Raw genomic sequence first — 12,068 nt, forward strand, 5'->3', positions numbered from 1 at the left:
AGGTGGAAAAGGAGAGGCTGCAGAAGCAAAACTGCTCCTGGATCCTTTGAAAATGCAGACACACACCAGTGATATACTCAGATCTTTATTAGATGGAGGAAGGGCTAAAAAGAAATGAAACTCAGAAAACATTCACTGCACTGGTGCAGGACAAGAAGGACCAGGAGTTGCCTCCAGGGTCTTTGTTGTAAAAAAAATTTAAAAATCGAATCAAATCAAATTTAAAATAAAAAATAAAATAAAATAATAATAATTAAAAAAAAAAAACCTAAGAGCAGGGAGGGACAGGTGAAGTTTCCATCCAGTAGCTCTGGCTTTCCTGGTCAGGGTGGCTCAGGGCAAAAAGAGGTATAAGACACATCTTATACTGGTATTTAAGAAACCGCTACAGTTTTTTGCCTTTAATGATGCAAAGGAGGTTCCAGGACACACTGAGCCATCCAAAGTCTCTTGCTAGAGAAACAATACAAAAACGAAACAAAACAAAAAACCCAAAACAAACAAACAAAAAAGAAAACAATGTCTTTTTTTAAATTATTACTCAGAAACTGAAAAACAAAAAGTTGAGACTGCCACTCAGGGCCATAGAGAACAAACTGCTCACAAAAGTTTGTCTTCAGAGCAAGAGGGAAGGGGGACACCCAAAAAACATTGAATTTGATTTTTTTTTCCCCCCTCCTCTTCAAAGTAACAGCTGTATTTGGGGCTGGGGCCAGAAACCAAAGCAACAGGATTTTTTTTTTTTTTTTTTTTTTTTTTTTGAGGGGGTGATGGGGGGGGTGGGGTCAGCCCTCCTTTATTTGCCTGAATTTAGAACTGCATTAAATAAATGGGCTCCAGCTCAAATTAACAAAAGACCCAGTTTGTCTTTGACAGAGCTCACATGAACTTAAAAAAAAAAAAAAAAGGAAGGATGCCCTGGTGCAGATGGGAAATGAATAATTAGTTTTCCTACAAAGAAAATAAAACAGGCTGCAAGATGCAGAAAAACACATTTAGGCTCTATTACATTTACAAATACATACATAAATATATTACATACAACAGCAACTCAAAGAGGAAGCGGGCGAGTCACACAGAGGATGGCTGGCTGGCTGCAGTTCTCCCCGCACAGATGTTTGGCTGAGCAGTTACTTCTTCTCTTAATAATTCCAGGAATGGGCTTCGGATTTTTATTTTTTTTTCCTTTTTCGTATTCTTTTTGTGTTTTGGTTGTTTGTTTTTCATTTCTCCTCCTCCTTTCATTTTCTCCCCCCCTCCCCAGTTTCGGGTTTAGTTTGTCCAGTATGGAGAAGTTCCATAGGCGGTTTTAGTAGCCTGAGACTTTTGCTGCATGGTGCTGGGTTGGTTGCGTTGGCCAGATCCACCCTGGAAGTTGGAGAAGAAGGAGATGATGGACATCAGTGCTCCCAAGACACCTGCATGTCATCAGAAGAGCTGCCACCCCTGAGGACAGCCCTGACACCCGCCAGCATGGCAATGCTCCCTCCCTCTTCCTGCTCCTGTAATCCAGGACAAACGGCCACGGAGGACACACGGACGCACCACCCCCCCAGCCCAAGACAGGTCCAAGCATGGTGCAGGAGAGGAGCAGGACTGGGGACAGCAAAGGAGCTCTCAAGGTGAAGGGAGGTGGTGCACCAGCCAAGGAAGTCAAGCATTAGGGGACAGATGTCATCTCCTATTTCTGGACTCTGAGGCAGAACACTGTTTTTTCAGGGAACATTTACAGTGAGGAAAGGAACCCACGGGCTGCTGAAACCCAATCAGACACTGGAGCTGACATGCACCCTGCAAGGGGATGCTTGACTTCAGCCCCTGGAGTCACTGTACAGGTGCTCGTGTCCTGGTCTCCAGCCCCAGCCAAGGGAGAGCAAGGCCTGCCTCAGCTTCACACCTCAGAAACCATCCCTCTGCCCCAGGAGGGACTCTTCACAGAACCACAGGATAGCTGAGGCTGGCATGGACCTCTTGAAGCATCTTGTCCAAGCCCTCTGCTCAAGCAAGGTCACCTCGAGACCCAGTTGCCCAGGACCTTGCCAAGAGAGTTGCAAGGATGGAGGCTCCATGACCTCTCTAGGCAACCCATGCCAGTACTTTGCCACCATCCTAGTAAAAGTGTTTCCTGATACTCAAGAGGTCACCTCCTGCACTTCAGTCTGTGCCCACTGCCTCAGGTCCTGTCACTAGACACTGCTGAGAAGAGCCTGGCTCCATGTCCTTCACACTCTCCCTGCAGGTATTTATACACATTGATAAGATAACCCTTGAGGTTTCTCTTCTCCAGACTGACAGCACCAGATCTCCCAGCCTTTCCTCACAGGAGAAATGATTCAGACTCTTCATCACCCTGTGGACTTCTTGGAATCTCTCTCTGGTACTGGAGAGCCCAAAACATGACTCCAAATGTGGCCTCACCAGTGCTGATCAGAAGGATCATCTCCCTCACCCTGCTGCCAACACCTTGCCAAATGCAGCCTAGGGTGACACTGATCCCCATGGCAAGGACACATTGTTGGCTCACGGTCAACTTGGTGTCCACCAGGACCACCAGCACCTTTTCTGTCAAGCTACTTCAACAACATCCAACTGCTTAGGCTTCAAATACATGGCACTGCTGCAGCACCACTATTCTTCAGCAAAGAGAACTGTGGCAGAGGAAATGGATCACTATTTCTCCCATGTATAACACTGTACAAAGCTGTGCATCAGCCACACAAATCCTCATGCTGGTGTGTGGGGTTGTTCCTCCCCAGGGGTAGGACTTTCTATTGCCCCTTGCTGAATTTCATGAAGTTCCCCCTCCTCGAGTTGGTCAATGGCACCAAGTCTGTGATTCTGCAACCATTGTCAAGGTCCTTTTCCAGTGAGCAAAATAAAACCCAGAAGGAAACAAAAATCCCCAGGCCCCTGCTGGGATGTGGGTGGGAGCAATCTGCCCTCAGGCATGCAGTGGAGGAGGAAGGGTGCCACTCACCTGCCCATCTTGCTGAAGATGGTGATGCAGCATCTGGGAATGAGGCTGCTGATGTGCAGGCAGGATATGGAGAAATGGGGCTGGAGCATAACCCGGGGCAGCACCAGGGTTCAGGGGCCCAGTTGACCCAAGAGCAGAGGGCAGGCTGAAAGGAGGTGGCGTGCCAGCATGGAACCCCTGCTTGTCAAATGTCTGCACAGGAGGAAAGGGCAACAGTGTCAGAGAGTGCTGTGAGCAGCCCCATGCTGACCAGACAAGAACATCTGTGGCCCAAACATCACCTGAACCAACCAACCCCCATGAGCAAGCCAAGTCACAGGAAATATCTGTAAATGAGTAGCAGCTCCTCTTCTCACTCATATTCCTGCACTAATGCTTCCAGAATTTTATTCCATGGCTACTGTGCTCCTTCTATTCCCTGACCTTTTTTGCCCCAGTGGGACAGAGGATGGCAGCAGCTGCCTGAAATCAGCCCTTCACACATTGCTGAGGCTCAGCCTGGAATTACCTGACCTCTGCAGAGCAGCCAACAAAAACACAAGAACAACTTGAAATAACATTTTCTTCCCTGTGGTCAAAGCTTAACCCCTATCAACAGGTGTGTAGCTGAAATTTGGCTTCCTACCTGTAAGTACAGGTCATAGCCAGACATGGGTTCCCCCAGATGAGGGTGGGAGGATCAGAAAACAAGAGCTGGACATAAGCCCACTGCACACTACAGCTTGTCCAAGTGCTTTCTGCATTGCCTGAGAAGCTGAGCAACAGACATAGGAGAGCATGGGACCAGCCTCTCAGGTGAAAAGCAAATGGCCCCTTGACTCACCAGTTTTGGGGGCTATTTTGATGCCATCACACCTCATTCACACCTAGAACACAGCATGCATGGGGCATCCTGCAGCACTGTTAAAGGCTGTGCCTATGTCAGCAGCTGCCATGGCAGAGGCAGTGGGACAGAGGGTGAGACTCCTCTCCAGCAGCCTGTGAAATGTCATGTCCTGCTGAACCAGAGAGGGGCCACTTGGGAACACTCCCCAGGGGCAGCCATCAACCTGGCCATGAGGGAGGAGGGTCCAGCATTTGCTCACCTGAGTCTTGTTATAGACTGAGCCACTGATATCAGGCACACCTGTGTTACTTGAGGTCACAGAAACACCTGGAAAACACAAAAGCAACGAGAAAGTCAACCAACACACTCCCTGCTGCTGCTGGCCAGCCCAGTGCGGTTTTCTGTGCCCTCAGAACCATAGAACCTTGCAGTGCAATGGAGGAAAGGGCTTGGTTCCCTGCTCCCATTGCAAAGCAGGAGATCAGCCCACTGGGATGATGAATCACCCACACCCAGCAGTTCCTACTTGGATTGAAATGCATTTCACCAGGCAGCAGCTGGCTGCATCAAACACGCATTTAAGCTCCTGAAAAGTCAGCTTTCCCTCACAGTTAGGGATGCATTTGGCTCTACTGCAGCATTCCAGAGCTCTCCAGTAGTGATCTGAGTGATGAGACTCAGCACCTGCTACACATTTGAGTCTTTATCCTTCCATGTGATGCAGAAGGGTGAGGTCTGCAATGCTGAGTATCACCATTTCAGGCTGTTTCCACCTGTACCCACAACAGGCTCAGAAACACTGACCAGTGAGGTGACTCTCAAACCAGCCACATACTCAGATTCATAGAAAGACTGGCTACAATAATTTCACTTTGGCCAGTGAATCAGAGGACTGGACTCAGGGGGTTGCACTTCTCTAAGGTTGTACTCTTCCTAGGACATTGCTTTTTTGGATTGTTCCTTCCATAAGGGAAAGTGTGATCAGCTCGTGGCCGAAGACAGTCCAGTTGGTGTTTCAAATGCACAACCAATGCTTGGTATTTGCTTAAGCCCAAGGAACTAGTTAGTGCTAAGCAGTTCAGTACACATTTCTCAGGTCTAACCAGCATGTGCAGAACAAAGCTTTCACATAAAGCTGTAAAAATTCTTCAGCCTTTACAGTCACAAAGGAAACATTTCCAGCATGGAACAATGTGATAAGTTACAGGATGTACAGACAGCAGCTGAAATAACAGCCCAGAGATGTGTGAACAGCCCTGCTCACTGCTAACACATTGTTATCTCGGGTGCCTACCAAGAAACTCAGATCTAGTCATCATTTGGCAGAGGACCATTTCAGCAACAACATCCAACTGCTTAGGCTTCAAATACATGGCACTGCTGCAGGACCACTATTCTTCAGCAAAGAAAACTTTGGCAGAGGAAATGGCTCACTATTTCTCCCATGTATAATTGTGTACAAAGCTGTGCATCAGCCACACAAATCCTCAGGCAAAGTTTAGCCATGAGGTTTAGAAGGAACACTTGGAAAAAGCATTTTTGAACATGGGAGGTGGAGAAACAGCTTGGACTGTGACCCTGCTAAGAGCTAGATGCTGTGTTGACTGCACAGCACTGGCAATAGTGGGAGTTTGCCCTACTGAATCCCACTCTACAGCGACCTCAAGTCTCATGTGTTACCTTTCCCAGGTCCAGTGCCAGCAGATTTGTTTTGTGCTTGAGATGACCCACTGTAGCCTCCTTTGCTGTAATCTCCAGCTGCTGTTCCCTGCGTTAAGTCATCATAGCCTGCTGGTGTGTACAAGACAAGGTGTTAGAGTGTGCAAGCAGCTCTGCAGACACTCGTGTGGCCAGCGCTGTGGTGACCATACCTGCCCCGTAGCCGTGCTGCCCGTAGCCACTCGCCTGCTGGAAAGGAGTCGAGGCAGTGTTCAGGTTGACCCCGTGCTGTTTAGCAGATGCTGGAGGTACCTGGAACAAAGGAAGGGGACAAGGAGAGGTTTCAACTGGGGAACGGCAAGGAAAAACACTGGCTCCCTCTGCCACCTAGTGGGGATGGCACCTCCGCCTCCCGTGGGAAGTGGATCTGGAGTTCCCAGCTCCAGGGATGGCACGGGACACAGTGCCCCCACTGCCAGCAGTAACTTGCTGGAGGGGATTTGTGCAAACCCCAAGTTTTGCTAGAGCAGCCCCTCTGACTGCAGGGCAACCCTGTCTGAGGATGGGCAGTGCATCTCTCATGCACTGAGGGTAAAGACAAACGCAGGACAGAGCAGCCACGGTGCTCTCTCCTCAGTCAAACAAAACATCAACTCTTGCCTGGGGCTGTTTCACAAAACACAAACACCCAGGGCTCTAAAATAGACTCAGCTACCCTTCTGCCTGGAGCATGACCTCTTTCTCCTGAATCACAGAATTATCAGAGTTGGAAGGGACCTCTAGAGATCATCTACTTCTCAACTCTCCCACTAAAGCAGGATCACCTGGAGCACATTACACAGGGCTGCATCCAGGAGGGGTTTGAGTATTTCCAGAGAAAGGGACTCCACAACCTCCCTGGGCAGCCTGTGCCAGTGTCCTGGCACACTCACAGTGAAGTTTTTCCTTATGCTTAAATGGAACTTCCAGTGTTCCAGCTTGTGCCCATTTCCCACGTCCTGTCTCTGGGAACTGGCTCCATGTTCCTTGCACCCACCACTGAGATACTTGTAGACATTAACAAGGTCTCCCCTCAGCCCTCTCTTCTCCAGGGTAAAGAGTCCCAGCTCTCTCTGCATTTCATCGTGAAAGAGTTGCTCCAGTCCCCAGTCATCCTTGGTACCCTCCACTGGACTCTCTCCAGTAGTTCCCTGTCTCTCTTGAGCTGGGGAGCCCAGAACTGGATGCAGTATTCCAGCTGTGGCCTCACCAGGGCAGAGCTGAGGGGGACTACGACCTCCCTCGACCTACTGGCCACACTCTTCCTTATGCAGCCCAGGACTCTGTTGGCCTTCCTGGCCACAAGGGCACACTGCCGGCTCATGGATAATTTTCTATCCATCAGGAGGCCCCGATCCTTCTGCTTTCCAGCAGGTCCAACTCTCACCAGGTTGATGCTTGGGGTTCTTCCTCCCCAGGTGGTGCAGGACCCTACACTTGCTCTTGTTTGACCTCATCAGGTTCTTCTCTGCTCAGCTCTCCAGCCTGTCCAGGTCACACTGGGTGGCAGCACAGCCCTCTGGAGTGTCAGCCTCCCCTCCCAAATTTGTACCATCTGTGAACTCACTGAGAATTCTCTCTGTCCCCTTCTCCAGGTCGTTGATAAACAAATTGAATGAGACTGAACTGAGTAGTGAGGGGGGACACTGCTGGTTACAGTGCTAAGAGACTACCAGCTCTGCTCTCTGATTTAATGGGGTTTCCTTCATCCTCAGAATGATTTCCCAGGCACTCTCAAGCTCACTGGCTCAGCTTTGGATCTCCTTTTGACTCTCCAGAGACTGTTAAGGGCTTCAGGGAACACTGAGTCCATCAGCTACAGCTGCCTGTTTACAGTAACCTGTGCTGAAGTCACAGAATCATCAAGGTTGGAAACGACCTCTGAGATCACTGAGTCCAACCACCAACCCAGAAAAAAACACCATGCCCACTACAGAATGTCCTGAAGTACCACATCTACAATTGTTTTTTAATACCTCCAGGGATGGTGACTCCATCACTACCCTGGACAGTCTGTTCCAATGCTTGACTACCCTTTCAAATTGTTCCTAATATCTAGTCTAAACCTCCTCTGGCACTACTTCATCTAGCTCTATCATTATTTACTTGGGAGAAGAGCCCAGCACCCACCTCCTTACAGCCTCCTTTCAAGTAGTTGTAGAGAGTGATAAGGTCTCTCTCAGCCTCTTCTTCTCCAAACTAAACACTCCCAATTCTCTCAGTCTCTTCTCACAGGACTTGTTCTCCAGACCCTTTACCAGCTTGGCTGCTCTTCTCTGGACATGCTCCAGCACCTCAATGTCTTTCTTGTAGTGGGAGGCCCGGAACTGAACACAGTACTTGAGGTTGCAGCCTCACCAGTGCCACATACAGGGGGACCATCACTGCCCTACACTTGCTGATTTCTGATACAGACCAGAATGCTGTGGGCCTTCTTGGACACCTGGACACATGCTGGCTCATCTTCAGCCAGATGTCAGTGAGCATTCCCAGGTCCATTTCCTCTGGGCAGTTCTCCAGCCATTCCTCCCCAAGGCTGTAGCATTGCATGGGGTTGTGACCAAGACACAGGACCTGGCACTTGGCCTTGCTGAACGTCATACAGTTGGCCTTGGCCCATCAATCCAGCCTGCCTAGATCCCTCTGCAGAGCCTTCCTATCCTCCCACACAACTTGGTGTAAACTTGAATCTGCAAACTTTCTGAGGGTGCACTCAATCCTCTTGTCCAGATCTTTTATGAAGATATTGAACAATACTGGCCCCAAAACTGAGTCCTGGGGACAGGACTGGTGACCAACCAACTGGACTTAACTGCATTCAGCACAACTCTCTGGGCCCAGCCATACAGCCAGTTTTCTACCCATACTGACTATGCCATGCTCCTCCAGGATAATGCTGTGGAAGACAGTATCAAAGACTTTAGTAAAGTCCAGGTAGATAATGTCCACAGTGTCCCCCCAATTCCCTTTAAGCAGATCACCTGGTCATAGTTCTGGCCTTTTAAATTTCATGCTTGCACATTTTCAGAGACCTCTTGTATACTGGGGAAGACAACAGAGACAACAGTACTCTGTTCTCATGAGACCCCACCTGCAGGACTGCAACCAGCTCTGGGGCTCTCAGGATGAGAATGACATGGACTTGTTGCAGTGGGTCCAGAGGAGGGCTATGAGGATGATCCAGTAGAGGATGGACCACCTCTGCTATGAAGACAGCCTGAGAGAGTTGGGGTTGTTCAGCATGAAGGAGCAAAGGCTTCATGGAGACCTTATTGTAGCTTTTCAATAATTGAGGAGAGCTTATAAGAAAGAAGGTGAAAAACTTTTTAGCAGGCCCTGTAGTCCCAAGACTAAGGGCAACAGCTTTAAAGGAGAAAACAGTAGGTTTGGCTGGACATAAGGAAAAGACACTGGCACAGACTGCCCAGAGCTGTGGGTGGCCCATCTGTGGAAGTGTTCAAGGCCAGGTCGGATGGGGCTTTGAGCAGCCTGATCTAGTAAGAGATATCCTACCCATGACAGAGGGGTTGAACTATATGATTTCTGAAGGTCCTTTTCAAACCCAGCCTTGTGATTCCAAGATATAGATAGCTCGGGCTCAAGAAAACAAAACCAGAGAGGCACGAAGAGAGGGTTTAGGCTGTCAGACTTACAAACATGGTTGGCCCATACTGGAATGCACTGGGTACACCAGGCACACCGGGGTAGTAAGGTAACCCAGTGTAGCTGTAGCCCGGGGGCAGGGTGGGGTTGAGGAAGGGCTGCTGAGTTGTGTGGTGAGTCTGTGTCTGGTTCTGCTGCGGCTGAGCGAGCGTGGTAGCAGGAGCAGGGGATGCAGAATCCCCACGGCCAAATTTTGTTACGTCACCTGTGAAAGAAAGAACTGATCAGAAAAGCTATCAAAGCCACTCTGGAAGTGGAGGATTCAAGGGATTCAAACCCCCTGAATACAAGCAGGTAATTACAGAGGAGAGCATGTCCTGCACTGGAAAGCCTGAAGTTGTTCATGGGAATGCTCTCCCTGTCTCTGCTCCTGATGGCCACAGGGACATGGCCTGTGTGTGACACAGAGCTCTGTGCCTAATTCATTGGCAAAATGGAGATACCAATACTTACCCATCTTGCATGGTCTGAGCAGGTTTATTACTACCAGATCATTGCAATAAAACAAGCTAAAAGCAGAAGTATGGTAAATAGCCAAGGAGCAAATGGTTGTTGGGTTAAGATGTGACTCTCCTGGAGGTTAAGTTGGTTAGCTAAGCTTCATGTGCTGAAAGGCAGTTAGGATTTACAGGCAGTGAAGAACATATTTTTGTCAATGTCTGTTTATTTGTCAGGCATGACTAGTTAGATGGCTGGTTCCTCACACCACCAAAGTTCTGGAGATAGTAGTTGAAGGCCAGGAAAGTAAGGCTTGCATCGTGGGCCACCTTATTGAAGAAGCAGGAAGGGAAATTTGATTATTAACCCAAAAGCAGTCTCCTGAGAGAAGTGAATATGAAGGAGAAAACTCCCAAACACTTGCATTTTCTGGCAGCCTACAGAGAAGCATGTACACATTTTCTAGGTAGGTGACATAACTGCATCTATCTCATTTCCAACAAGTATTCCTTTATTTTGGTTACAAAGAAGTACAACAACACTTAATTCCATCATTATAGGAACTGTAACACCTACAGCTGCAGTTTCAGGCTGTAATCAGATGGCAGTGGAAGAAAACCACCAACTGAAAATCCTAAATGGCGCTAATGTCATCTTTGCATGATGATAATTGAAGAAAAAGATCAGGAATGAGAAAGGGCTCTACAGACTACACCCTTGGGGAAATGAAGTTCAAGATTTGGGGAGGGTGAGGGAAGGTCTGCTAGATGCAGCTCCTGCTGGCAATATACAAGTGCTAAAATAGCAGTAACAAAGTATAGGGAGGTGCTGAGAGGGGGCTTTATCAGGAAAACAAGCCAGTTGAGTTTTTAAAGAATGATAAAGCTATAGAATATTTTTCAAGCACCTGTATGTGCTCTTGAAAGCACGAGGTAAGACTGTCATTTACATCTGCAATCATTTTCCACTTATTCTCAAAGGCTGTCCTTAAACCCAATAGAAGTAATGTGAATTACTAACCAAAACCATGAAGAAACACCAATGTCAGGGTTGAGAGGGAGATGCTTGCTTTTGTTTGATTAGTTCAGACCAATGGGTTTAACTGCTTACAGAAGGGAAAAACGATTGCTCTTTCAGCAACGTCAGGATGACCTGGATTTAGAAATGAGCACAGGTCACTTAGTATCCTCATCTTTAAACAGCACTCACCTGAGTATGGGTTGTTAGCAAGGCTCCCATCTCTGCCTGTCAAGGTTGCAGGAGCAGGGAATGTAATTCCATAGTAATCCTTGGAAAGAGACAACATTGTTAATAGTTGAAATGGCAACAAAGATGGACAGCTCCTATGAACATCATACTACACACAGAAGACTACTTTAAGAGAAGGAAATATGGGGAGAAGCAGTGGAGTTGAAGATTTACCTGGATTCACAACTTCAAAATAAACCTACTTTTTTGATACGTTTCTCAATGGTGAGCCAAAGGCAACGACTAAAATGCTCTCCCTGTGACAGCTCTCCCCAGCTCCAGACCACCAGGGGACAAAGACCTGGGGTCAAGCCAGGACTGAAACTGCAATGTGAATTAGTTTAAGGATTCTACCCTTCTACCATGCCCTGTCTTCTAGGAATAAAAATGTCAGCTAGGAAAGCAGAACAAATATTTTTTTAAAAACTTATGGAGTTATTGCTTGACGACTGGAAAATTAATTGAAAATATGTAACAGGAGACCTCAGACCAGCAGCCTCCAAAGCAGGGTACACAATACACTGGGGTGCATGAAGTAAATGTTCTGGGTATAATTTATAAAATTTTTAAAATTTAAAAATAAGAGTTTGCTTAACCTTACTTTTTCATCCCTTTTCACTTATTTTTGTGTATGTTTTATAACATATGTACTAGTACAGTAATACACGTATATAATTTGGAAATAGAAGTATATTGAGGCTGAGTGCTCACAGATTTTTTAGTGATGGGGTGTGTGATCAGAAAAGGTAGAGACCACTACATCGTATGATTCTCCTAAGTCCTTCACCAGCAGGCAAGACAGACCTCACCCTAGAACATGTGCACTGTAAGATGACAGGATGTGTCAGCAGAACCAAAAGAGCTTTTTCATCATCAGCTTGGGAGAAGAAGAGAAAAGCTTTCCCTTCCTCCTCTGGGTGAACTTAGCATGCGAGGCTGGTACCCTACTAAGTCTTTTTTCTCCAAATTCTCGTCGTTTATTCCTCATCACCTCCAGTTCATGAAGAGTTACTGCTTTAACTAATATCACAGCCATTTCCATACATTATCCAACATGGGAAAAAACATCCTTCTTCATACTCTCTACAAATTCCTCAGCATCTCCAATGTTTTCTCCGAGTTCACAGCAGTTTCCACCTTAGTGCATCTCTGTGCATCACCCCCATTTCCTATACCAAATCCTTCATAACAAAACATTAACTAATCCAGCAAAGATTT

General features: G+C 47.4%; 1 protein-coding gene across 1 annotated transcript in view; it reads right to left on the reverse strand.

Moving 5' to 3' along the window:
• Positions 1 to 69: 69 nt before the first annotated feature.
• The window catches only part of UBAP2 (ubiquitin associated protein 2), a 95,388-nt gene continuing 83,389 nt past the window's right edge, over positions 70 to 12,068 (reverse strand). The window contains exons 22-28 of the mRNA XM_030466905.1: positions 10,812 to 10,890; positions 9,155 to 9,369; positions 5,675 to 5,774; positions 5,484 to 5,594; positions 4,063 to 4,130; positions 2,978 to 3,169; positions 70 to 1,368 (exon numbers count right to left, since the gene is read on the reverse strand). Coding sequence (XP_030322765.1) covers positions 1,273 to 1,368; positions 2,978 to 3,169; positions 4,063 to 4,130; positions 5,484 to 5,594; positions 5,675 to 5,774; positions 9,155 to 9,369; positions 10,812 to 10,890 — 861 coding nt within the window. The 3' untranslated portion in view covers positions 70 to 1,272. The remainder of the gene's footprint in view (positions 1,369 to 2,977; positions 3,170 to 4,062; positions 4,131 to 5,483; positions 5,595 to 5,674; positions 5,775 to 9,154; positions 9,370 to 10,811; positions 10,891 to 12,068) is intronic.

The sequence above is a fragment of the Calypte anna genome, chromosome Z (genome assembly GCF_003957555.1).
Source record: "Calypte anna isolate BGI_N300 chromosome Z, bCalAnn1_v1.p, whole genome shotgun sequence".
NCBI lineage: Eukaryota > Metazoa > Chordata > Aves > Apodiformes > Trochilidae > Calypte > Calypte anna.